The sequence below is a fragment of the Gopherus flavomarginatus genome, chromosome 12 (assembly GCF_025201925.1).
Source record: "Gopherus flavomarginatus isolate rGopFla2 chromosome 12, rGopFla2.mat.asm, whole genome shotgun sequence".
NCBI lineage: Eukaryota > Metazoa > Chordata > Testudines > Testudinidae > Gopherus > Gopherus flavomarginatus.
Window position 1 is genome coordinate 43,877,069 of NC_066628.1, and position 27,274 is coordinate 43,904,342.

The window sequence follows — 27,274 nt, forward strand, 5'->3', positions numbered from 1 at the left end:
CTGTAGCATGTTTTGGATCTCCCGTTCTATAGCAGCTTGGGCATGAGGAGACACCCGGTAGGGTGGGGTTCTGATTGGGTGAGCATTACCTGTATCAATGGAGTGGTATGCCCGTTCAGTCCGTCCTGGGGTGGCTGAGAACAATGGGGCGAAGCTAGTGCACAGCTCCTTGATTTGTTGCCGCTGCAGACGTTCCAGGGTGGTTGACAGGTTCACCTCTTCCACGCCACCGTCTTTTTTCCCGTCGTAGTAGACACCGTCAGGCCACTCAGCATCATCTCCCTGGACTGTAAACTGACAAACCTGTAAATCTCTGGAATAGAAAGGCTTGAGAGAATTAACATGGTACACTTTAGGCTTTAGTGAGGAATTGGGAAATGCTATGAGGTAGTTTACAGCTCCCAGGCGCTCTTGGACCGTGAATGGCCCTTCCCATGATGCTTCCATCTTATGGGCCTGTTGCGCCTTCAAGACCATAACCTGGTCTCCTACCTTGAAGGAACGTTCTCTGGCATGTCTGTCATACCAGGCCTTTTGCTCTTCTTGAGCATCCTTTAGGTTCTCTTTAGCAAGGGCTAAAGAGTGTCGGAGGGTGCTTTGTAGGTTGCTTACAAAGTCCAGAATGTTAGTTCCTGGAGAAGGCGTAAACCCCTCCCATTGCTGCTTCACCAACTGTAATGGCCCCTTAACCTCGTGACCATACACAAGTTCAAATGGTGAAAACCCTAAACTGGGATGTGGTACAGCCCTGTAGGCAAACAGCAACTGCTGCAACACTAGGTCCCAATTATTGGAGAATTCGTTGATGAATTTTCGTATCATGGCCCCCAAAGTTCCATTGAACCTTTCCACCAGGCCATTGGTTTGATGGTGGTACGGGGTGGCAACCAAGTGATTCACCCCATGAGTTTCCCACAGTTTTTCCATGGTCCCTGCCAGGAAATTAGACCCTGAATCTGTAAGGATGTCGCAGGGCCAACCTACTCTGGCAAAGATGTCTGTTAGGGCCAGGCACACAGTGTTAGCCCTGGTGTTGCCTAGAGCGACTGCTTCTGGCCATCGGGTAGCAAAGTCCACTAAAGTCAGTACGTACTGCTTTCCTCTGGGCGTCTTTTTTGGGAAAGGGCCCAGAATATCCACAGCTACTCGCTGAAATGGGACCTCAATTATGGGGAGTGGCTGGAGAGGGGCCTTGACCTGGTCTTGAGGCTTTCCCACTCTTTGGCATACCTCACAAGACCGGACATACTTGGCAACATCCTTGCCCATCCCCTCCCAGTGGAAGGACTTCCCCAACCGGTCCTTGGTTCTGTTCACCCCAGCATGGCCACTGGGATGATCATGGGCTAAGCTTAAGAGCTTCCCCCGGTACTTAGTTGGAACCACCAACTGTTTTTGCGGCTGCCATTCTTCCCGGTGTCCACCAGAAAGAATTTCCTTGTATAAAAGTCCTTGGTCTATAACAAACCGGGATCGATTAGAAGAGCTGAGAGGCGGTGGGGTGCTCCGTGCCGCCACCCAAGCTTTCTGAAGGCTGTCATCCGCTTCCTGCTCAGTCTGGAACTGTTCCCTTGAGGCTGGGGTCACCAGTTCTTCCTCAGACTGTGGACTTGGGCTTGGTCCCTCTGGAAGCGATGTAGGTGATGGGGTTGTTTCCGTTGCTGGTGAACCGCTCTCCGCTGGTGCACCTGAGGGTATTTCAGGCTCTGGCTGAGCCTTTTGGGTATGGCTGTCTGTTGCTTCTGCCAGTTTTGGCTCGCTGGCACCCTCTGGCGTTGAGTTTGAAGATGTAGTTGCACTTGCTGGTGCTGGTTGCTGTTCCAGTTCCGGGCCTGGGACTGGAGATGCTGTGGCTGTTTCAGTGGTAGGCATGGAATCCGGGTCCACTACCTCTGTCTGGGTCTCTGGTAACACAGACGGGGCCTCTGTGGACGGTTCAGGAACAGGAATGGGTCTGGAAGCTTGCCTGGTTTGGCTACGTGTAACCATTCCCACTCTCTTGGCCCGCCTCACCTGGTTGGCCAAGTCTTCCCCCAGTAGCATGGGGATAGGATAATTGTCATAGACTGCAAAAGTCCACATTCCTGACCAGCCTTTGTACTGGACAGGCAGTTGAGCTGTAGGCAAGTCTACAGCTTGTGACATGAAGGGGTAAATTGTAACTTTGGCCTTTGGGTTGATGAATTTGGGGTCAACGAAGGATTGGTGGATAGCTGACACTTGTGCCCCCGTGTCTCTCCACGCAGTAACCTTCTTTCCGCCCACTCTCAAATTTTCCCTTCGCTCCAAGGGTATTTGAGAGGCATCCGGGCCTGGTGATCTTTGGTGTGATGGTGGTGTAATGAATTGCACTCGCATGGTGTTCTTGGGACACTTGGCCTTGATATGTCCCAGTTCATTACACTTAAAGCATCTTCCATCTGATGGGTCACTGGGCCGAGGTGAGTTACTGGAGACTGGTGAGGTTGAAGGGTAGGGTATCTGTGGCTTTACTTGGGTGGTATGTGGGGTCTTTGGCTGTCCTCGGTTGTAGGGTTTATGGTCTGTGTGCCCCCTGGGGTAATCGTTCCCCTTGACAGTAGCTTTCTTGCTTTCTGCCAGTTCCATCCATTTGGCTCCAATCTCCCCCGCCTCAGCGATATTCTTGGGGTTTCCATCTTGTATGTACCGTGTGATGTCTTCAGGAACACCATCCAAGAACTGCTCCATTTGTATGAGGAGGTTCAGTTCTTCCAAGGTTTGAATGTTGTTTCCTGTTAGCCAGGCCTCATAGTTTTTTGCAATGTAGTAGGCGTGTTTGGGAAATGACACCTCTGGTTTCCACTTTTGGGTTCTGAAGCGCCGACGGGCATGATCTGGGGTTATCCCCATCCTGTATCTGGCCTTGGTTTGAAAAAGTTTATAGTCATTCATTTGCTGCTTAGGCATTTCAGCTGCCACCTCTGCTAAAGGTCCACTGAGGTGTGGCCTTAATTCTACCATGTACTGGTCTTCGGGGATGCTGTACCCAAGACAGGCTCTTTCAAAGTTTTCCAAGAAGGCCTCGGTGTCATCACCTGCCTTGTAGGTGGGAAATTTCCTGTGCTGTGGAGCAATATTTGGCGCCGGGTTGTTAGGGTTGGCTGGCACAGGCAGCCCAGCTTTTGCCATCTCCAGTTCATGTTTTCTCTGTTTTTCCTTCTCTTCATTCTCTTTTTGTTGTTTTTCCATTTCTTTTTGTTGTTTTTCCATTTCTTTTTGTTGTTTTTCCATTTCTTTTTGGTGTTTTTCCATGTCTCGGCGGTGGGCCGCCTCCTCTTCTTCTTGCTTCCTTCTGTGGGCCAACTCATCTTCTGCTTGTTTCCTTCGGTAGGCCACCTCTTCTTCTTCTAGTTTTCTTTTGTGTGCTGCCTCTTTGGCTGCCTCTTTGGCTGCCTGTTCTCTTTGGTAGGCTGCCTCTTTGGCTGCCTGTTCTCTTTGGTAGGCTGCCTCTTTGATCTGTTCTTCTCTTTCTTTCATCTCCATCTCTTTTTGTTTTATTTCCAGTTGTCGCCTGTGTTCAGCTTCTTTGATTTGTTCTTCGGCCTCAATTTTTGCCTTAGAAGTCATGATTCCTGTTTTCTTGTGTTGGGGTGCCCTCCGGTGTTTATCTTCTGAACTGCAGGTTCTCTGTTGCCTCCTGAAGTCTGCCTAGCAACAGTGCCTTTAGCTAATTTTCCTTTTCTCTCTCTAGCTAATGTTCAATGAAGGGAAACCAGAAAAACCACTTTATTTGCATGCCTATAAGTGCTGGTACTTGCCTCCTAATGGGAGGGCAATTGCATGACAAAAGACCTTTAACATGCAAGCCACAAACTGCGAGAGAGAGCAGAAAAAAAAATTCTCTCTGGTTCCCTTTGAAAACCAACCGTTTCTCTCTGCTAAAAAGCCCTTAGCAGAGAAGAGAAAAATAAAATATTTCCACTGGCTTCTGGATTCTGTCTATATCCCACCAGCTGCACACCATGACATAACCTTAGTCCCAGATTTGGACCTTAGCGTCCAAGATATGGGGGTTAGCATGAAAACCTCCAAGCTTAGTTACCAGCTTGGACCTGGTACTTGCTGCCACCACCCAAAAAATTAGAGTGTTTTGGGGCACTCTGGTCCCCCTGAAAAACCTTCCCTGGGGACCCCAAGACCCAAATCCCTTGAGTCTCACAACAAAGGGAAATAATCCTTTTTCCCTTCCCCCCTCCAGGTGCTCCTGGAGAGATACACAGACACAAGCTCTGTGAACCCAAACAGAGTGAATCTCCCTCTCTGTTCCCAATCCTGAAAACAAAAAGTACTTTCCTATTCCCCCCAGAGGGAATGCAAAAATCAGGCTAGCAATCCAACACACAGATCTCCCCGATTCCTTCCTCCCACCAATTCCCTGGTGAGTACAGACTCAATTTCCCTGAAGTAAAGAAAAACTCCAACAGGTCTTAAAAGAAAGCTTTATATAAAAAGAAAGAAAAATAAGTACAAATGTTCTCTCTGTATTAAGATGATACAACACAGGGTCAATTGCTTAAAAGAATATTGAATAAACAGCCTTATTCCAAAAGAATACAAATCAAAGCACTCCAGCACTTATATTCATGCAAATACCAAAGAAAAGAAACCATATAACTTACTATCTGATCTCTTTGTCCTTACACTTGGAAACAGAAGACTAGAAAAAAGAAACTACTTCTCCAAAGCTCAGAGAAAGCAGGCAGACGGAAAACAAAGACAAAAGACACTCAATTCCCTCCACCCAAAGTTGAAAAAATCCGGTTTCCTGATTGGTCCTCTGGTCAGGTGCTTCAGGTGAAAGAGACATTAACCCTTAGCTAGGTTGAATTCTTCTATCATCCTAGTGGCATCTACAGTGCGGGTTAGTCAGTTTATTTATGTAGCTCCAGGCTGTGGATTTTTTACACTCCTGAGCAATGTACCTAGGTCGACCTAAATTTTAAGCATAGACTTGGCCACAGTGAAGACTAGGCACTGTCGCTTTAGTGTGAGGTAAACTCGCTTTGGTCAGTCTCAGGCAGGCAGGGGTATGTATAGTGCTGACCTTGGCAAGTTTTCCTCACAGTAAACCTCAAGAGCTTGATTTCACCATGTTTTTGCCTGAGAATCGCTCATGTGCATGAATTACCTTGAGGTAAAAAATGTGTAGGTCTAACTCTCCATAATATGTACGTGTATACCTTGTATATACATACACATGGGTGTTTGTGTATTATACAGCTTGTACAATCAGATAAAATAGCAAACTGCTTTGGGATTCATTTGAATTAAAAGTAAGATTATTAATGTTTAAACTTCTTTCGTTATTGTTTGCAACATGGCTCTCTAATCCATGAAATGTCACCACTTTGCCTTAGCAAGCAGCGCTCTGGTGTTAGTCACAGACTTCGCTTGAAAAGTTTGCCAAGCTCTTAATTTACCAAGTTTACTTCACAGCCCTGGCTGGTTTCGGAGGGAGGTGATAATGAAGACAGTATCTAACGTCTAACCTTTGTAAATATTTGAGATTTATCCCAGAGAGCATCGTTACTTTTGCAATGAATTCTAAATCATGTAGCTACATAACCATCAAAACCACACACAGTCCTTCTTGAATAATAAACCCTGTAGCAGTTTTTATGAGGAAGCAGCATCAATAGTTATATGGTTAAATGATCATTTATTGCTGACTTATCTGTATTAAGACCCTTTCATATCAGGAGAATAGATAAATCCCAAAAAGGTAATAATCTTTTTACTGTGAGCCCATTATTCCCATCTCATTTTCAAAGGGCAGGCTAATCCAGTGGTGTGGAGTCTATTGCTGTTATACCTCCTGCTGAGACTTTAACATGGTAATTTGCATTCCTTAATTTACTGCACTCATCTGCTTTTTTTTAAAGTGAAAGTGACAGTCAGAAGGTTTTGGAGAAGAAGGCAGTTGCTAAGGCCAGCTGGCAGCGCTTCTAGAAAGATTCCAAAAATGCACTGTTTGTGTCTACGTCCTCATGGAAAGAGCTTTTTAAAGAGACCTGAAAGCCAAGCTGAAGCTGTAAATTCTGCTTTCATGCAAAGCAGCTGTTGATTATTGGGGGCCCACCCATTTATAACACAGCCGTAACTAATGACTTGCATTGATTCTCAGTCCCAATTGTTTGGTCCCAGAGAAGGCTAACGTCCTAATAAATCAGTTACATTGTCATTTCAAGAATGACACATTCAGAGCTGGAGAAAGCTAATTATGTTTTATGGGTGCTTATTGACTATGGAACCTCTGATGCTCTTAGCTTGATGGGAAAGTGGACTGAATAGGCTCACTCCTAGTAACGCTTTTAAGAACAGGCACATGTGTCAGATCCACTGAAATAGCTTTTAGAGTCCCTAACAAGAATAAGCTTTGCCTGCAAAAGCTGCCTTGCTAAAATAAGGACAGTTGTTTGGATTGAAAATGTTGGACACTCCCCAGGATGGTTACTAAGTGTCAGCCTCTTGTTTTCCTTTTATACAAGGGCAGTGAGATGCTCTGAATCATTCCTGTGATCTCTATTTGACTTTCGCTAGGCATTTCCAATTAAGTGCCTGAGTCCCCTGTACCTGCAAGAAAGTGACTATGCCTAGTGGGTCCAATGTTCAGAGCAAGCAGAATAATCACCTTCAGTTAGGTTACAGCAGGGATTCTCAAACTGGGGGTCAGGACCCCTCATGAGGTTATGAGGTTATTACATGGGGGGTCGCGAGCTGCCAGCCTCCACCCCAAACCCTGCTTCACCTCCAGCATTTATAATGGTGTTAAATTTATAAAAAAGTGTTTTTAATTTATAAAGGGGGGTTATGCTCAGAGACTTGCATGTGAAAGGGGTCACCAGTACAAAAATTTGAGAACCACCGGGTTACAGCCATAGGTTACAAGAGGGAGGGATAGCTCGGTGGTTTGGACATTGGCCTGCTAAACCCAGGGTTGTGAGTTCAATCCTTGAGGGAGCCATTTAGGGATCTGGGGCAAAAATCTCTCTGGAGATTGGTCCTGCTTTGAGCAGGGGGTTGGATTAGATGACCTCCTGAGGTCCCTTCCAATCCTGATATTCTATAATTCTAATGTCCAATAATGATAAACTGCAGAACAAATGTGGGGAAGGGTGGATTATTAGAGGAAATTAGAGAGAGGCTGATGTCTTAATAGGTTTGTTTCTATCTTCTTTAAAGGACGTGCTTGTGCCTTCCAGAACAATGTCTAGTATTTTGTCCAGCCTAATTTTAAAATGTCTCAAAGGATGAAGCTTCCACCACCTACCCAGGGAGAATATTCTACAGCCTCCACAGCAGGAAGATTTCCCTGATATTTACATTAGGCAAATCACAATGCTAACATGAGGAAAGCCCAAAGGAACTAAATATACCTACCCCAAGATAAGTGATGACTAAGGCACTGGGGACAGAAACTAATTGGACATCTGGGTGGTGAGAACACCATGGGTGACCAAGAGCTATCTAGGATGCCATAAGGGATGTGTAGTACCATTGTTAAAGCACCTGGGAATCCTTTAGTAGCAAAGGGGAGGTGTAAATATTTGTATGATGCTTTAAAAAACAGAAAAAGACATCTGTTTGCCAAGTGCTGTTGTTTAGATGTAAGATCTTTGCTGTTCTAAACTCATGACCAAACACAGCGGAAATCTACAGCATCGGTGTCTTTTTTTCCCACAGATGCATCTGCTTGGGATTCACACTTTCCGCCTGCCTCCCACGCAGGATGGCACTTGTTAACGTGCACAGTAGGGATTGTGAACGACAGGCTGGAGTTCCGCAGGCAGCCTTGACACTGTGTTCTGCAGTGCAGGTGGGAGTTGCACAAGCACTCAGCATGGGTCTATCTCTGTTTCTGCTGCAGGCAATCAGCGTTTTACCATTGACTCTGGTAGGAGCAGAGCTAGGTCAATCCTGAGTGCTTTTCACAATCCCTCCTAGCACTTGATAGATGCCCCACGTGAAGCCAACCTATGTCAGCCAAACGTGAAATCTCTACCTTCTTTCTGCTCCTGGCTGCTACAAGCAGATAAGGACAGGCCTAGCAAATGTTAGGACATGGGGGGTTGGGGCTTGCTAGCAGGAATCCTGAAGCAGCATTTTGTATCAGCAAGGCGAAAAAGGAACTGTCGTGGGACAGCTGCGCATAACCTCGATTTGCCTTGAAATTCACATGCCAAATTGATGTGCAGAGCCGAAGGGCATACAGTCAAGTGGTTAGAGCAGAAGATTCTTGGGCTCTCGTCTGTCTCTGCCACTGTCTTGCTGTGTGGCTGCAGGTCACTTAACTCCTCTGTACTCAGAGCTGCCCAGAGGATTCAGAGGGCCTAGGGCAAAGCAATTTTGGGGCCCCTTCCATAAAAAAAAGTTGCAATACTATAGAATACTGTATTCTCGTGGGGGCCCCTGTGGGGCCCGGGGCCTGGGGCAAATTGCCCCACTTGCCCCCCCTCTGGGCAGCCCTGTCTGTACTCCATTGTACCCATGTGTGGAAAAAGGGTGTAATAAGAGTGTTGTGAGGCCCAATTGCTATTTGTAAAGAACTTTGCGGTCTTTCAAAGGACCAAAGGGCTGCAAAGGAGGATTAGCAGTAAAAGCAATAAGTGATGTAACGTGCTCTGAACAGCTTGGTTGTGGATCCCCTGATTCCAGTAACCGTGCTTTTCTCTAGTATTGCTATTTATTTCCATGCAGAAACTATTTCTTATTTTATACATGCATCAGTAGCTTCAATTATGCTTTGGCAATTATGAGGACCACGCTGAACAGGGTTTCATTTAAAGATGAAATCATTTCATAGCATCTGCTTGGTACGATAAAAATGTTTTCAAGCAGGATATTTTACTCACTGTCTTTTTATTAGTAATACCTGTGCCACCAAAGTTTGATCTTTTCAGAGTACAATTTGGCATCAAAAGGGAGAACTTCCATTATATAGTTTAATATACTATCTCAAGCACACTCCCAAATGGATTTGATTTTGCAGAACTGGACAATAGAAGGAAACCAGGAATCTTCTCTCAGTTGCATTCTTAGCCCCTGAATCAAGCATAATCTTCACTTAACCGTCTTCATCACCAGTGTATTTGATGGATCAATGCCTAGTGAATAGTCCATGGCTCTACATTCCTGCTATATGCATTGGTTCACACATTTTCCCCATGCCATATATTCCCTTAGGCCAGGCCATGCCTTGTTGTTCAGGTTCACATAGTAACGGGCTTGAATCTGAGTAATGTGTGGAGCATTCCTAAAACCGCTGGCCTGAATCAGCAGACTTCTTATCATAGCAATCCATTACCAATGCTATTGAGAGGGTGAGGTGTCTTCTTGTAAAGATAGTGGCCCTTATAACATGGAAGATGAAGAGAATTTGGTGTAATCTTGAGAGAAGACAGAATTCTTATGAAATGGTTTGACAGAAAAATCAGGGAGTGCATTCTCTACCTATCTAGAATTAGCCCACTTAATCTGGGGATTATTTGTAATGTTCTTTTGGAACAATAAAAATCTAACATAATATCCACCCACAAAATTCACTGACGGACTCCACCGTGGTACCCTATAATAAATGAATGGGGACTGTGAACTGTATCCATCGCAACTGCTCTCTATTGGATGATGTCAGATCTGTTCAATTTTATATGCCAACATTGTCTTCTAGTGGCTGCAGCCTGCAAGGCTAAAACCCCCAATGTTACTACAGCTAGTGGTGAATCTTCCTTAGGCTTTGGCTTTGTTTAGCTTTTAAACAAAGGACCTGGTTTTTATCCCCTTGCCATGTACATGTCTTAGATTTTACTGCAATGGAGTTTTCAGTCATGGATTCATGACAAAACCCATGCCCGGGGATAGCAACCTGTCTCTCCAAATGCAGGTATCAGAGCATGTGATATGAATATTGATGGTAAAACAGCTGTAGGTCAGTGACTTAAAAAAAATGCATGAAAGTTACATAGACTGAGCCAAAGAAATCTGTGATTAGAATCTAGCTTGTGGCTCACTTGGCCTCCTCTTCCAAGACATAATTACATTGTGGGAAACAAGGGGAAAACACAGTTAAAAAGAACACAACTAATGGTATTTTTCTTTGCCCCAGGATAGAACACCTTGGACTCAATGTTGCTCTTCAGCTTCTGGTTGGGGTTCCCCTCGAAATGGTGCATGGAGCAGCAAGGATTGGCTTTGTCTACATTGCTGGAGTTGTAGCAGGTAAGTGGATTGTCTGACGCCACATGAACTTGTGCTGGAAGTATCACAATTAATTTTCTCAAAGGTTTGGGTGTTTATGGTATGGGAGGAAAGGTGCCCACATTCCTGACTTTTCTTGAGCAGAAGTTCTTTGCTTTCTGTGCCAAAGACCATGCTTGGGATGATGCTGGCCATTTAGCCTTGCAGTTGTAATTCTAGCACTAAGGTTATAACACTCAAAACATGGATCCATTGGTGCCAACCATACAGTCCATATTGCAAATAGCATCTGCAGGATGCAATATTTTGGGAATGACCTTGCACAATGGTGCTGATGTGGGCAGCAATTACTAAAGTACCCCCACGCCTCGGCCATATCAGTTCTTTCAGCAGCAAGGAAGCCTTGATTTTTAGCTCTTCATCTTCCTTTGAGGTGCATGCATTTCTACATGGCAGGGAAAGCCAGGCAGGTACTTCAAAGAACGTAGCCTCCATTCTGAATTGCAAAATTTTCCATTTGTTTAAAAAAAAATGTTTTTAAACATTGAGCCAAATTCTGCAAACTATGCAGCCCAGGTGCCTTCAGTCAACCTCAGAGCTCTATCTGAGATTCAGCAGGCGTGAACCATGCCTGGAAACCAAAGAAGTGGTTTGCACAAAACTCTGGTAAGCAAAACCTCAGAGCTTGTGACTGGAGCATAGACACGTGGCAGCCTTGGTTCAAATGTGCTTTATCTGCTGAAAGACAGCACCTGTGCCCAAAAGCCACCAGCACTTCCTGTAGAGCTCTCATGCAGTGCCTGCACAGCCTGGTGACCTCTGCTCCAGGGATGTACCACTGCTGAAGTACTGGCAAGGTCCATGTCCAAGGCTTGTCCAACTTAGGGCTACACCAAGACACGCACGCACGCACGCACACGCACGCACACACACACACACAAAATGTTCAGGAGTGACTAAGGAGTTTATGTACCAACCCCTGCCCTCTGAATTGTCAGACTTCTTTAAGGTTTCTCAGTTTGGGCACCCAAAAAGCTCATGTGTATATCTCATGTGGCAGTGACAGCATTACAGTAAAATACAGAAACTGATCACGTCTTTGTGTCCTCTGTGGCTTGGGTGGGCTGGGACTCAGGCTGGCCAATGAGCTGGCTGGGGCGGGGCTCCTCCGACCATGGGAGGTGGGGGGGTTCAGGGCTCCAGCGGGGGGAGGGGAAAAGGAAGGGGCAGGGTAGGGTTGGAGCCCTCGGGTGGAAGGGGCAGGGCTGGACGCTAGCCTCCCCGAACGGGGGGTTCATGTAACACCCATGGCTGTGTGGATGTACCCTTAAGTCACTTAGGTGCTTTTGGAAACTTCACCCCATGTCTATTGAGCCATTGTGATTCGCAGAGTCCGAGGCTGAAATGTGGCTTGTGGAAATCCAGCTGAAATCTGGGTCTACCCCACTTACTCTGCAAGACTGAGACACGATCTGGCCATGCTGGGTACTATTGTGTGGTAACCAGCTCCCACACCCTGCTGGCTTCTCATAGCATAGCAGAGGTCCAAGGCGCTAAACTGTGTTGGACACTGTTTGGAAATATGCTTACAACTTCACATCTTAGCGCAGGGCTTGGCAGATGGGTCTAGGTTTGACTAACTGCTTCCCCAAAAATACACAAACTTAAAAAAAAAATTGCTTATAAATGCAAAGTGCAAAACTGGGGCTGTTTTGAGAATAGGCCCATGCCAGGCAGCACAAGCAAAGCAAGCCACCATTTAGGGCTTGTTGTTTCAAATCACATGCGAGCTCTGCAGGCTGATTCTGACTCTTCCTTTGTTCATGAGGTCATAGGTGGAATTGACTTGCCATCAGAGCCACCTCTAGCAGCAGGACCGGAAGGGAGCAAATCTGTGGCTTCGGCCTTTATCCTTGGTAGCTCTGGCCTGTTCTTGCTTGAGGACTGACAAATTGTAACTGCAGCCAGGATGTGCAGGCCCACACACACTTCTTACGGACTGGGCACGTCTTTTAGTTTGTCCCGGCTACCATGCTCCTTGTTTATGCTAAATGAATTCTCCGATTTCCCTTCATGTACATGCTTTTCCTTTCATTAACGGTGCTAGGTATGCTGTGGAAGGTAGTGCTGAAAGTAATCCCTTCTTATCACAAGGTGAATACAACTTGGAACTTGTTAACATGAAGAATCACAGGCAGAAAACCAGCACACCTTTGCAGTTACATTGGTTTAGCCAGTTATTTGACACGTTTGATTTAAAACATGTTCCTGGTGCTTTGAACTGTGTTTTGAGAGTGAGAGACAGTACATGTTAATGCTGTAGATCGAAGAAACAGAGATACAATACAGCTTGTAAACAAATGGGGCAGCCTGAACATGCTCATCCCCTGCTCTTAACTGACTTTCATCAGGAGGGATAGCTCATTATTTCTAATCTAATTCTCTCCACTTTGCTTGGCTCTGCTATTAGAACCTTTTGCTGTGCAGAGATGGTGAGACTGAAAGGGACATTTCCAGCACAGAGCCCAGGGATTTAATTGTGTAAATACTATTCTCATTAATGGTTCCTCATGAGCTTCTCAGCCAGAGAATCACTCACTCATCCAGGCTCCATAAGAGCCCAGGAACCTGGTTACGTTTCCCTGGGGAGGGGTGTCTTTCAACTACCAGAATTAAGGGGGCATCCCCTCCAGTGTTATGCATGTGCTGAGATTGCAGGTAAAGCAGGACTAAACCCCTTTCTTTCTCACTTTGACTGAAATGAGTCTCCAGATTTAACACTCTAACTCTACAGGTGACAGCTACATTTAATACAGTTAAATATTTACTCACTTGCTGCAGAGGAAACTCCTGTTAACAATCTCTTCGGGCTTGTCAACACGGAACAGTGATATGCGTCAGTGGGGTGGGAATTCTAATGCACAGCAACATGTTGTGCACTAACTGGCCTGCATAGACCCTGCTCTGTGATGCCTCTGGGGGGGTACTCAGAGCTGTGAGGCACCTCGCTACCACCAGTCCTTAGCATGAGGAACCTTTGTCTGTGCCTGTTGGGAGTCAGCTCCACAACTCCACTGGCCACAGGTAACACACACACTCTCCTCTAGGCTTACCCAGGCCTCCAACCCCCATGTATCTCCCTGGAGGATCCAGACCCTGTTCCACTGGACACTCACAGTATTCACAGATTCGCTGCTCCCAAAGAAACGGTACATCCCAGCCGGCTACTTCCATCTCTGGTCACCGCTCCACTTAACATACAACACTGAGATATGTTTATAGTGAAAACAAGGAAAAGTTTATTTAGCAGAATATAGAGAGTCAAGTGATAGCTAGTAAAAATATTGAAACAAATGGATATCTATAAAATAAAATCATAATACACATCCTAGAACCTAAACTTGCTTAACTGGATGCTTTCCTGTCTTATAGAGGGATGCTCAGCCAAAGTCCTTCTAGTGTTTACAGCCAGGCTTGGCTGTGATCTTCCATTCATAAGACAAGTCATGCTTGTCAGTTTGCCCCCCTGGTGGAAGATCTCGGGTGTCTGTTTGCACGCCCAGATATATCAGAACAAACCATTGTCCCTATTCACAAGGAGGACCTCCCCCTACTCCTGGTTGTTTGCTGGGTACTCCTTTCTGGTAGATTTCTGGTGGAATCTCTTAATCAGCATCTGGCCCAATATGCAAAGAGGCCTACAATGTGAAGCCTACAATACACATATGACCAGACAGAGAGATAAGTGTCCATTACTTCCTGCCTGAAAGGAGCCTGTCCAAGGCATGTCACCTCGTGGTGACCTGCCTAACCTCCAAGACCTTAAGAACATAAATTTTAGTACAAATAAATAACTTCTTAAATATTATCCATCCATACATTTTGTGATGATTATGATGACCTGCAGAGTACTGGCTCTTGATAGAGACCTCACATGCCACCCTTTGGCAAATCAGTATGCATATACATACAACCAAGGGAATCCCTGTTAAACTTCATTCACCCACTGTGCCCTCTGGCATTTAGTATGAAGAGGTCCCTGGGTCACAGCTGGCACACACTAGGAGTTCCCTACTGCTCATTAACATAGTGGTGTTTGAAAAAGGGCTACGTTAACCTGCACTAGAGAATTCCTAGCGTGCACTAGCAGAGTCTAAACAGGGCAGTTAGTGCGAGACATGTTGGTGTGCATTAGAATTCACACCCCACTGCTGGACACTACTGCACCGTATAGACAAGCCTTGTGAGAGATTTGGTCCTGACAGACACAGCTTTGTGTTTGGCTCATGACCAGCCATGTCCCAGCAAACTTCCCAGGCGCACACTGTGCCAGCATTGCAGGGATAAGATGCGTTTAGTAAAATAACATCAGTTGTTTCCCCCAATTGGGCAGAACCTGCTTTGCCAGACACTTAGGGGCCCAAGTCTTCTGAAAATGAGATTTAGGTTCCTATCTCACTTAGGTACTTTTTAAAATATTACCCTGTCTGTGTTGTTTGAATGGTGCAATGGAGCCTTTACACTTGATTAAGCCACAATCAAGCTCTGTATTAGCAGGGTAATTAGCAAAGTCATAAAAGTCCATTAGAAATTTTTGTCCTTCTTAGGACTGCTGCTTTCTGCCTTGTGTGGTTTTCCCCTCTCCTTTGCTAATCAGGAATAATCTCTATTATCCCTGCCTCCTCGTGATGCTGGCTTAGGCTTTGTCTGCCTTGTCTCTCTTCATCTTTTCAATTACTTTCTAAAATTCACAGTGAAAGGAGCTTTGTAACCTGACCCAGCCTGCCTCTAATTGAGATGAATAGAAGAAACCATGTCTTCTTTTGGCTACATCATTATTATTGTACCAGCATAATTTACTCTCTGAAATTTCTAGCTTACATACAACTTTTATTGACCATCCTGACAGGGAGAAGATGACCTGGAGTCCTTGTTTTCTGGCTGAGCCCTGTCTCTGCTAGTGCAGTGGAAATCTAACCGGGGAGTGTGCTAAGATGGGAAGCAGATGGCCTATTCTGTTGCCTACTAGTATCCCAACCCATCTGGCTCTAGGTGCTTTATTTTTCTTTCTGAGTTGTAAAATCCACTTGCATTGTTTGCATCCCACATAAGCTGTACAGCTCACGTAGAGTCATAGATTCATAGATGTTAAGGCCAGAAGGGACCATTATCATTTAATTTGACTTCTTGCATGACTAGCATGACATGATCTTAGGCTAGAGGATTTCACTCAATGTTCCTGCATCAAGCCCATAACTTCTTTTTGAGCTAGGGCACATTCAGAAAGACATTGCATCTGGATTTCGAAACTCCATTAGACATGCTGGCTTTATCACCTTCTTTTACAATGGCACCAGAAAGGGAACGAGAAGACTTGCTTGTAGGTCCCTTCTGGTAATGCCTGGCTCAATTTCCCCTCTTCAGAACAGTTTGGAGTCCTGTAAACTATAAGGCCAGCCCTGTTGGCATCTAATAGTGATCTGAAGCAACAACTTCAGTCATTTCAACTCACCCCGGGTGCAGCACCTGGCGCTTAAGGGCACAATTTGCAGGCTTTGTGCTGGCCCTTGGCACAGGGGAATTGGACCCCGAATGCAGATATCCCACTGGTGCTTTTCCTTGATCTGTCAGTGCTTGAGTGAGTTCTGAGAGAGGATGTAAGTGTCTGTGTCCAAGCCCCTGTTTCAGAAAACAAGTGCATAGAATATGAGCTCGACCTAGGAATGCTTGGGAGAGCAGCATGGCAGAGAGCCGCAGCACTTACGACGTTGCGTTGTGGTCTGTCAGAGCACAGGAGTGTTTTATGCCAAACCCAAGTCGCGTTGGTCCTGATTCTGTGAGGTGCTAAGCGCCTCCTGCCTTTCACCTAAGGTGTGTTGAGGGCCCTTAGCACCTGCTAGGGTTTGGCCTGAGTTCTCTTTGCCTTCGTTTCCATCTCGGCGCAATAGGAGGGATGCTTACCTCCTTCACAGCGGCGTGGAGGATTAGCTAGGGGATGCTGGTGAAGTGTGCTGTCCCAGCCCCGGCACGACTACCCCCTCAGGCCTTGGCTCTCTGTCCGCTTTAGAAGTGCTGCAGTCACGCTTGGCTCAGCTGACACTTAGTATTTCATTTTACTTACGAAGCAAGGAACTCTGTAGATTTTCAGCTATTTCGTCTTAATGGGAAAATCAAACCGCACTGCCTCTAATTTTCCTTTCAAAATAACATTGATGATAGCAGCGAGGGTAAACATGGTTAATGTGCAGTACAGGTTGCGCGCTGCCAGAACCGCTGCACAGCTGAACAACCCATGGAGCCAGAGTCACCAGGAAGGCACTGGGCCCCGCTTTCATTAAAGAGAGAACAAAGTCGTTAATAGAAGAGAGTTTAACTACCAGGCAGCAAGCCATTGCTGTTCTTCAGGACGTCTCCTGAGCCTCAACATAGGCAGCTAGAACCTAATACCCAAGAGTGTTATTGGAAAGCTCAGCATCACTGCGCCTCTGAAGATGTCAAATGAATCCAAAAACTCAGAGTGAAGCTTGGTATGAACCGGCTGGTTTCCTGGCAGACTTGTCAGCTGGTTTCTCCCAGCCTTGAGCCCAGATCTGCTTGAGAGGTGTGAGAACCTGGGGCTGGCTTTGGGGAAAGACACCAAAACACAACAAGTTTTGCATGGTTTGTATTATTATTAAATATGTCTCTTTTGGTAGCAGTCAAAGGCCCCAGTCAGGATGGGGCCCTACTGTGCTAGTCACTGTACAAGCATGGAAAAGAGACAATCCTGGCTCTGAAGAGTTTACAGTCTATAGAATAATGTGAACACTTTCCATGGGAGGCTCTCCAAAGTCCCAACCCCCTACCCACGCATTAATGACATAAGCTTCCCAATACCTTGTGTTGTAGGGCGGTGTTTAAACCCATTTCACAGGCTGGACAAACTGAGACACAGGGATATCAATGGTCAGACGGGGGCTTCTGTTGCATGAATGTGTAAGAGAGGACAAAGAGCCCTTCTTCTTTAGGCACCCAGTGCTTGGTGCCTGGAGTGTAAGTTGTGGGGGAGTCAGTGCCGCCAACAACACTTGATAGCCCAGGGCCCCAGCGGCTGGAAGAACCACAGCCTGCTCCAAAGTGACTTGCCCAGGCTTGCATGAGAAGTGAGTTGCAGAGTTGAGAATAGAACCCATATCTCTGTCTTAACCAGGGAAGATCCTTCCTGCCTTGCAGCCCTTCAGCTGACTGAGAACTAGCAATGGAGCTATAGTTCTCTTCCCAGCACTGGGAGGGCAGAGGTCTAGTGGCCAGGGCACTGGACTGAGACACAGAGGTTTCGATTCCCAGCTCTGCCACGGACATTGTGTAAGTCACTTCAGCTCTCTGTGCCTCTGTTTTCCCTCCCCACACTTATGGGTCTCGTCTGTTTAGATTGTGAGTTTTCCAAGGCAGCGACCGTCTCTTACTATCTGTGTGCATGCAGTGCCTAGAGCAATGAGGCCCCAACCTCAGCTGTGGTCTTTTGGTGCCACTGTGTGATCCTAACAATGACTAATAACTGGAGCAGATGCACAGATATTTTGAGCCCTGCAGGATGCCCAGTGGTCAAGAGGGAAAGGCCCCAAACCAGCTGAAGAAAACTCTTTCCATGTTGGAAAATGAGGAGTAAAAAATGAGAGAGTGACATGACTGTGCCCTGCTTTAGCTGGACCTTTCTCCTCCTGGTCCTGCCTGGGTGGCCCATCGAGAGGTTACACACGTGTTAGGAGCAGGAGGTGCTGATCACTTGATCGTTCTGTGATTTCCACCAAGTCATGCTTGCATTAATAATAGTTAGCATTTCTTTTCTGTAGGTCTGAAGGCATTTTACAAGGTGGGCAAGCATCGTGAACCCCATTTTATACAGTGGAAACTCACACAGGGGGTCTCAGTGGCAAAGCCAGAAATAAAAACCCTCTTGACCTCCAATCCAGTGCCCCAGCCACTGCATCTTGCTGCCTTCTTGAAACAGTTTCCTCTGCAACCGATTCATCCTTTTGTCATCTCCTGGATTTAAATTCTTTTGTGCACCATTCTGAGCCTCCATTTGTCACCATTTGAGTTACTGTTAGTCTTCACTGCTCTTGCATCTTCCCAAGTAATAAACTGCACTTGTTCAGCCTTAAATCAGAACCCAGTGATAAGTCACAAGTCTCCAGTTCCTCCTCATTGTGCAAATGTTTATCTTGCCAGGACTAAAATCACTTTCGTTTTATCCTCTGGGGGACACATTTATCTCTTTGATGGTTCTTCATTGTTTTAACCCAAACTGTGATTCCTTTTGCTGCACAGATTTTAAGATACTGTTAAGAGCTGCGTGAAACCTAGTTATAGGTTTCAGGTTGACAGGTGTGTCATTCTTCAGTCGACATAACTGTCAGCATAAGCCCCCCTATGACAAAAGGAGTGTGCGAACCCACGCAGGAACTTTTGCTGAGGGGTATGTGTGTGTTGTGAGAGAGAGAAGGCAGAACACAAAGCTACTAAGGGCTTGGCTACACTCAAAACTCCAAAGCGCTGGCGTGGGAGCGCTCCTGCGGCAGCGCTTTGAAGTGTGAGTGTGGTTGCGGCGCCAGCACTGGGAGAGAGCTCTCCCAGCGCTGCAGGTACTCCACCTCCCCGAGGGGATTAGCTTACAGCGCTGTTTACCCTGACGCTTTACAGCGCTGTAACTTGCTGCGCTCAGGGGGGTGTTTTTTTCACACCCCTGAGCGAGAAAGTTGCAGCGCTGTAAAGCGCCAGTGTAGCCAAGGCCTGAGAACCAAAAAGAAGGACCGAGAGAGAGGGAAAGCAAAACAGAGCAGCTGCAAGCATGGTGGCTGACCCTGATCAAATATATTTGATTGTAGTTTTAAAGTCGATGTAAAAGAATGTGTGTCACTCTCCTGGCAGTGCTGCTGGGCTTTGTCAGGTTCTCTAGTCAATGTATTCCCCTCCCCCAGTATTGCTGACTGCAGCCCCGAATGCATAGAAGAGGGTGCAAGTGGAGAGTTCTCCCATCAGTGGGAGAGTGTAATTAGCCGTTTTCTTCTTCCAAGGTTCCCTGGCGGTATCGGTAGCTGACATGACTGCGCCAGTGGTGGGTTCCTCTGGAGGGGTTTATGCGCTCATTTCTGCTCATCTGGCCAACATAGTAATGGTAAGTACCAGAACGATTGTCAAACCTGTTCGAAAGGGAATGAATTCTCAGAGACTAGATGGCTCTGGGCAGATTGGCAGTGGGACCTGTCCTGGCTAAATCAGCAGTCTGAATCCAGCCTGGGTCAATAGTGACCAATATGGTCACAGTCTGATGATTGTTTGCAGCCTGCCAAGGATGTGAATGGGCCATAAAGAATGAATTGCCCTCTTGCCCCTAGAGGTGATCCCTCTGCCCCAGGGTTGAGGTACAGTGGTTGGAGGGGGACAGTGTATATGGGAAGCTTTCAGCGCCCGTGTTCATGCACTTCTTCGGTGCACAGAGGACTTCAGTTTCAATCTGGCACCTTCATCCTTGTTGAATTTTTGTGTTTGTTTATTCACCCTGTTTTGTTTGTCCAGATCTGGATCCTCCCTTTTTTCTAGTTTCCAAACTCTCCCCTTCTCTTTGGATTTCCATGTCCCTTATCACAGGGCACCTACACAAAGTCAGGCTCCCAAATCCAGGTGCAAATGTTGAATGTAAATAAACCTCATTGGCTATGCAGTAAAACTTATCTCAAATGATCACCAAAGAGAATCAGGAAAAATCGAGCAACTGGAAGAAATGATCTTTCGCTAATTTGGGTTGCATAACAGAGATACATGGCTTGCTTTATAGACAGAAGGTTCATTTCAGCATGCATAGACCCTCATGCCCTTTGACATGCAGTGCATATAGGGTGGAAGGATGGCCCAGTGGTTAGGATGTTAGCTTAGGAGTCCTGAGTTCAATTCTCTGGTCTGCTGTGGGTTTCCTGTGTGACCTCAGTCTCTGTGTGCCTGAGTTCCTGATCTGTAGCATTGCCCTACCTCATGGGGTGTTGGGAGCATAAGAACATTAAAGATTGTAAGGTGCTCAGATGCTATGGTTATATGGGGCCATATAAGTGCCTTGGACAGATATAGGGCCCGGGTATGTGACTCCTAGTTTCATATACAGGATACACTGTAAAGTTACCTTCCCAGCTCTACCTGTGTAAAAACTGGCCCCATGTGGCACAACAGTTCAGCTCGCTGCTTTCATCTTGTCTCTTCTCCTTGAGCTCTTTTATTGTGTAGCAGCCAGTTAAACAATGTCCTCCCATGAGCTCAAACACACACACATGAATTTCCAAGATGGGAAATTCATGTTAACTAAATGCCTGAAATAGACCATTTGCAACTGAGGGTGGGGGTTGTATTTTCTCATAGGCATAGCTTTATGGATGTCTTGTGCTTACAAACATTTGTGCAGAAATTACACTTTTATGAGCTTGACATTTTCTCTTTCTTGCTCTGCTCCTGTCCTCACTCCAAATCACTGGGCATCAGTCTAATAATTAAGGGCCCAGTCCTGCAAGGTGCTGAGCACATTGCGCTCCCAGTGATTTCTGTGGGAGCACTGAGGCTGCTCAGCACCCCAGAAGAGATGCTTCATGTAGGGCCCTGAAAATCTTAGGACATTCCATGATGCATGTGGCCATTTGCTCATACACACTGGCACTTAACCTGCAGTTTCACTTGCAGCCGAGACGGTTGGCAGTTTCCATATGTAAATACTGAGATTTGTACCTTTAAGAATTTGGCCCTAAAAGTATCATCATAATTCTATAGCCCTCTAGGACTTTGCAGTTTCATGACTACAATGAGTAGAGAACTCAGATTCCTGTGTGCCACAAACACAGCATCCCATTCTCCTGTAGCTGAGGGGGAAGCTCTGTTAGCTGAAGATGATTTATGACACACTATTGAGCACTTCTGCTTCTATCCAGAAGAGGGCAGCATGCACACACACACACCCCCATCCACCCACCAGAGAGGTCATTCATTTTTAGCGCATTGTTCAGGTTTCTTAAGTGTTGCATCATTTTACCTTTCAGTTCTCTCCTATTTAGTGATTGCCACAGTAGCACAAGTCACTTTGCAAAATGATCAGTAGTACACCAAGAAATGGCTGAACTGACTTTTATGAACCTTTCCTGCCTACCCATTCCATGCATCTGAAGAAGTGGGTATTCACCCACGAAAGCTCATGCTCCAAAACGTCTGTTAGTCTATAAGGTGCCACAGGATTCTTTGCTGCTTTTACCCATTCCTGGTGCTTTTTCTTTCTTTCTCCCTGGCTCACTTAATATTCTTATGAGAATCTCTTACATAATGAAAAAGACCTTTTGCATTTGCCACTCCATCGCGTCTGTTGACAATACTCATCTTTTTTGCACGGATGGTTTGGACGGGGAAGGGAGAGTATCTCATCTGAATCTTCCATTTCCCTTGTGCGTCCTGGTAACTGAAGGAAATTTAAAATGTCCCTGCTTGGGGGTGGAGTGGGGGGGGGATCCTGAAAATAAATAAAATAACAAACAGGAGCAAGCAATAAAACATCTCAGCCTAAGGAAAATAATAAAGGGGGGGAAACCAACAAAGCTGCATGGAAATGAAGAGTAAAGGAGGAAACCGTATTAATCAGCATGGGCTCAGAGCCATCTGACTACGTTAGCTGTCTCTGTGGAGAGAGAAAATGAGTTACTTTATTTTGCACAGATTGCATTCTTGCAGCTGTCGAAGTGATTTATACCAAGATTCCCCCATCAAAGTTTATATATTGTAAAATTATTCTTTCAATACATTGAAAAGCCACTGGCTACATCAGGAGCTGGAACCTGGACTCCATTAATATTTGTTTCTTTGGTGTGCAGATTTAGTTTATTAGTTTGGCTATAGGGAGCTGTTCTGGAACCTCTTAATGCTTTGATATCTCACACTACCTTACACAGGCACAATTCCTTTGGAAAGAATCTAACGGAGTTCAGGTGCTTAATAATAATAATACTGCTTTGCATTTCTTGATATGTCAGGTGATGAGAGGTATAGAAGAACCTAAATAGAACAGGGCTCTACAGCATCTTCCTTGTGAGGATTTCCAAGCGCTTTAGAAACACCATTAAATTAAGCCTACCTCACAGCATTCCAGTGAATTGGCTAAGTATTATCATCCTCACTTTACAGGTTTGGGAGCGGATGACTGAGACTTGCCCAAGGAACCTGTTTTGGTCCATGTGCCTTAACATTTTGCAAGTGTCTAAGTGGTCTGCACAATGTGAACCCATATCGATCAGCAGGCAGGCAGGCTTTGTCTGTCTTATTACAGTGCTGGAATTTTCTTGGTAGAGCAAAGTCTACAAACATTTCTGTACATTTTATTTCTTTTGGAAATAAAAGATTGCTCATAGGGCTTAACTATACTAGGAAATTAGTGTATTAACCCTACAAGTTACCCCAATTAACTGACCTGATGTTAAACATGACAGCCCCTGTCTATGCTGAGTAAATCATCTTCGTTAACGTGTTCTAATGCAACATAGTTTCCCAGTGTAAACAAGCCCATAGTTGGTGTATCTTTCATCCCTGAAACCCTGAGTGTTTCCTGCTAAACATAATGCCATTTTTATAATTAGGTTTGGAATATTTTCATTCTTATGGGTTTCAACTATTTTAATGTTTATGTCCAAGGATTTTTTATTTTACATTTTTGTTACCAACCTTAAATTTTGGCACTAGCTGGAAATTAAAACAAAACTTTATACTAATTTATTTAAAACCTAATTACTTTAGATGTTGAGGTTCATAAGATTCAGAAATAGAACAGTAATATTATCAGACAATCCTATTTTAGAATAGCTCCTATTAGTTTGTTTGCTAGATAGAACTGACCACATTAGCTGTCTGTGAGTACAACATATATGTATTTAACTTCTCCATTCTGTAACTTATTATTATTATTATTATTAATGTGAGAAGTTATTTCAGTCTTTTTGGATGGAGGGAGAAAATGTCAGTTATAGACATTGGCTGATTTAAAATCTAATCCTTCCAAGCCTATATATAAAGTATCAAACCAGACTGCTGACCTATAAAGATGTAAACTGGGATGAGATATGACCCCTTTATGAATGCTGACCTACTTGTGGGCTCCTAGAAATTTACATAGCAATCTGGCTCCAGCTGAAGTAAATTGGGAGACTTGCCACTCAGTCCAACAGCAGTGACATCTGTTGCTTACAATTTAACATGTCAACAACCAAAGAGACAATCCCTGGTTTGGACGGATGTATTTCATGCAGAGATGAGCCAAAACCAAACTATCGGATCCAAACAGCCTCAGACTCTGGAGAAATTTGCAGAAGTCTGAAATTTGGGTCTGAATGGTTGAAGTCTCTGGGAGTCTTTCCATTGATTTTAATAGGGTTTGGAACAAGCCCTTTCTGATTGGCCCCATCTCTGTAGTGGACTGATCCCCAATGTTCAGGATTGGAATTTGGAAGTCCACTTCAAATTGTGCAGCTTGGGCCAGTGTCAGTTTCATGCCTCCCATCCCTAACCTGTCCTTTTACATTTTACCTTCCATGCATATAGACGTAGATCAGTACAGACCAGTGGAAGAAGTGGGAGACCTGTACACCGAGGAAAATGCTCTTTGTGTGTTTGTTTGTCTTATTAGCCTGTTCCATATAGATTATTAACTAGACAATCTTTTAACTGAATTCAGTGCATGCCTAATTATATCGCCAACTCTTCTGCTTTCCAGAGCTCTTTTGTACAGTTTCTTCTGTAGGTTAATTCCAAGTTCGTAAAGAAAGGGAGCAGATGCAGGCTGAGATCCTGCAAAGAATTACTCGAGTGCTGAATTCTGTACCCTCTGAGTAGTCCCTTTGAAAGCAAAAGTCTCCTGAGGTCGCTAGGAGCTTTCCATTGATCTCAAAGAGCTTTGGATCAGGCCTATGTTATATACAGTTAAGCATGTGCTTCAGTCTTTTCAGGATCAAGGCATTAGATTCTTCTATACTTAATGCTTTGGCTTCTTCCTTTATTTAGAACACATGTCTTCTCCAAGTGGTGTGTGTGTACGCAGATTTCCATGGTTAATACAGGTATAAATTGAGTGCAATGCAGATCAGAGCTAACAGTCAGCTGGCTCACAACAGATGTGGTGGTATATCAAAGGCTCCTTTCTGCAAATAATTACTGAATGTGGTTATAAACGGTTTGCCAAGATTGCTGTGAAAGGCTGGTTACATGGAAGGGGTGTCTCAAGGGAACAGTGGGATGCCTGAAATTCTTAGGGATGGAAACCAATGAACTAGTGATAGAAAAGTGGAAATCGTGGTGAGAAGGCGAGTCAGTAGCTTTAGCTTTCTCATCCCAGTTTGCAATGGGTAAAACACTTGAATTGCTACTGTCAGCTGTGGTGAGCACAGGCATGTGCCAGAGTTCCACACCAGCAGTCTGGATCACTCCTTGGCCCAGGCACCAATGGTTCAAATCACATCAGGAAAAAAGGCAGCGTCTATAAGCATAACATAAAGCAGAGTCAAAAGGCCCTTGAACCTCAGGACTTGCATGTCAGTTAACCTCAAGGGGGTCCGTAGTTTCTCAGAGGCAGGCTGGTGTGTGCTGGCTGAGAGCCATTGCTCCTCAGCAATCCCAAACTTTTCTGTCCCTTCTTCTTCTTCCTCCTCCGTCACTTGTTACCACAGCGGAGGGGGGAGTGTCACTCCATAATTGGCATTTCTCACAGCAGAACTGGGGCATGGCTAGTTTGGCTGTCCGCAGGCAGACAGGGTTCTTAACCCTTTCCTGCCTGTGTTTTTGTGAGAGGGGTTGCAGACCCCACCACAACTACCAACGATTAGATTCCAGTTAAGATATCGAATGTGATCTACAGTGTATGGTCTTCCATACAGTTAGCCAGAGCTCTTTGGTGCAGGGACCATCTTTTATTGTGTGCATGTACATTGCCTAGCAAAATGGAGCCCCTGTCTGGGCTGAGGCCTCTAGGCACTATTATAATATGATACTTAGACTCTAAGCTCCTAGGGGCAGGTGCTGTCTTTTGTTCTGGGTTGTGCAGCACCGAGCGCAATAGGGCATGACTTCATGGCTAGGGCTCTTAGGCATGCCAGTAATACAAATACATAATAATAATTAATAATAAATCCTAACTATGCCCCGATTGGGGTGAGTGAGTGATAGACATCGGGCTCCAGAAGGAGCGTTTCCAACCCTCCTTGGCTGGAATGAGGGGTTTGCTTCAGCACAGGGCTTTTTTGACACGAGAGAAGTAGTAAAGGGAGGGAGGAATAGGGAGACTATCATGGGAGGAAAACTCCCCTCCTCTAATGCAAGCTTTAAAGACACTGCTTGTGTTCTGAAGTTAGTTGCTTCTTCTCCCTGGTTTCAGAATTGATCTTAACCAAACTAAGTGCCTCCTGTGGCTGGCAAAATTTAGTAAAAGTTTACTAAATATTCAATAATTTGAGAAGCATTTTGCTTTAATTAAGAAAAATAATTAGCTCTGTTAGTTTTCATTACGCCAAAACATTGCCTCCAAGACGCATTTGCTTCAATGGCCTATCTAATCTACATTATCCTTTTAAGGTATTTCTAAGGCACTTATTACTTGGTATCTAAGTGTTTGCATTGATTAAACTCCCATGCATTTGTTTGTGGGCCATAACCTAAATGATCTATGTATTTAATACAGCTGGTCAGGAAATGGACGAAAAGTCAAAGTTTTCCATTGCAAGCAGACACTTTCTGCAAAAAATTAATCAAAACTCCAATTTTCTGTTGAAAAACAGTTTAGATGGAACACTTTCAAACCGCCCTAGTAAGCAAGCCCTGAATATTTTGTCTAACCTTTTCCCTCAAGGCCTGAGTTCATCCTTTAAATCTTGAGTACTGCAAACACTGCCGCAAGCTTCCACTAGGCAGATAATATCAGTGCTGGTTTACTGATCCTCTGATGTGAGTTAGCTCAAGGGTGCGAGGTCATTCAGATTTCCTGCTTGCAAGAAGTAAAGGGATGCTGATGTCTCCATGGATCAAAAGGAGATGATAGGGGAAGACAATATGTCACGGTAAAGAGGGAGAAATATCTTGGTATCTCATTGTTTTCTATACTTGTTAATGCCTCTCTCATTACCTGAGAACATTCTTCTCCCTTAGTTTAGCTGGAGGAAGCAAGTATGTATCCTGTTCTTTCATTCAGAACCTAACCACTTAAAGCATTGGTGAGATGATAAGAGTTAGTTAATTATATTCTCTTTGCCCCCTTAAACCAGGGCCGCCCAGAGGAGGAGCAAGTGCCCCAGGGCCCGGGCTCTGCAGGGGCCCCCACGAGAACGGCCGAGGCTCCCTCATCGGCCTGGCCCGACCCTGCCTCCGCCCCTCCCGGAGCCTCAGCGCATCCAGCAGCGTCCCGGACAGCTTCAGCGTGGTCCAGTGGGGCCCCTGATCTCCGCCCTGCTCAAAGCCGCGTGGTCAGGGGGCGGGCCAGTGAGCTCTATGCCGAGTGGAGGAAGCTCAGGCCCCGCTGGAGCTCACAGTCCTGCCCCCTCACCACGCGGCTCTGAGCGGGGCGGAGGTTAGGGGCCCCGCCGAAGACACGCTGAAGCTGTCTGGGAAAGGTCCTGGATGCACTGAGGCTCCGGGTGAGGGGGGAAGCCAGGGGTAAGAGGCTGGGGCCAAGGGGGTTGGCTAAGGGGCAGGGAGTCCCAGGGACAGTCAGGGCACAGGGAGGGGGCAGAGGTTGGGGGGGCAGTCAGGGGACAGGGAATGGGGGGGTTGGATTGTGGGCTTTCCGGGGGTCTGTCAGGACTCAGCGGTGGGGTGGATAGGGGTTGGGGCAGTCAGGGAGCAGGGGTGGGGTCCTGGGGTGATGGTGGGGGGGTTTGGGGGATGGTGAGGGGACAAGGAGCAGGATGGGTTGGGGATCTGAGGGGGGCGGGTAGTCGGGGGGCAGGAAGTGGGTGGGGGTCAGATAGGAGGCAGAGCCAGGCTGTTTGGGGGGCACAGCCTTCTCTACTCTAAAGCTCATTCA

The 27,274-nt window shown here is 45.7% G+C and overlaps 1 protein-coding gene across 1 annotated transcript in view; it reads left to right on the forward strand.

The window, feature by feature from the left end:
• Nucleotides 1-27,274, forward strand: part of RHBDL3 (rhomboid like 3) — a 134,708-nt gene that overhangs the window by 99,118 nt on the left and 8,316 nt on the right. The window contains exons 6-7 of the mRNA XM_050920793.1: nt 10,124-10,236; nt 19,272-19,372. Of these exons, the coding sequence (XP_050776750.1) occupies nt 10,124-10,236; nt 19,272-19,372 (214 nt within the window). The remainder of the gene's footprint in view (nt 1-10,123; nt 10,237-19,271; nt 19,373-27,274) is intronic.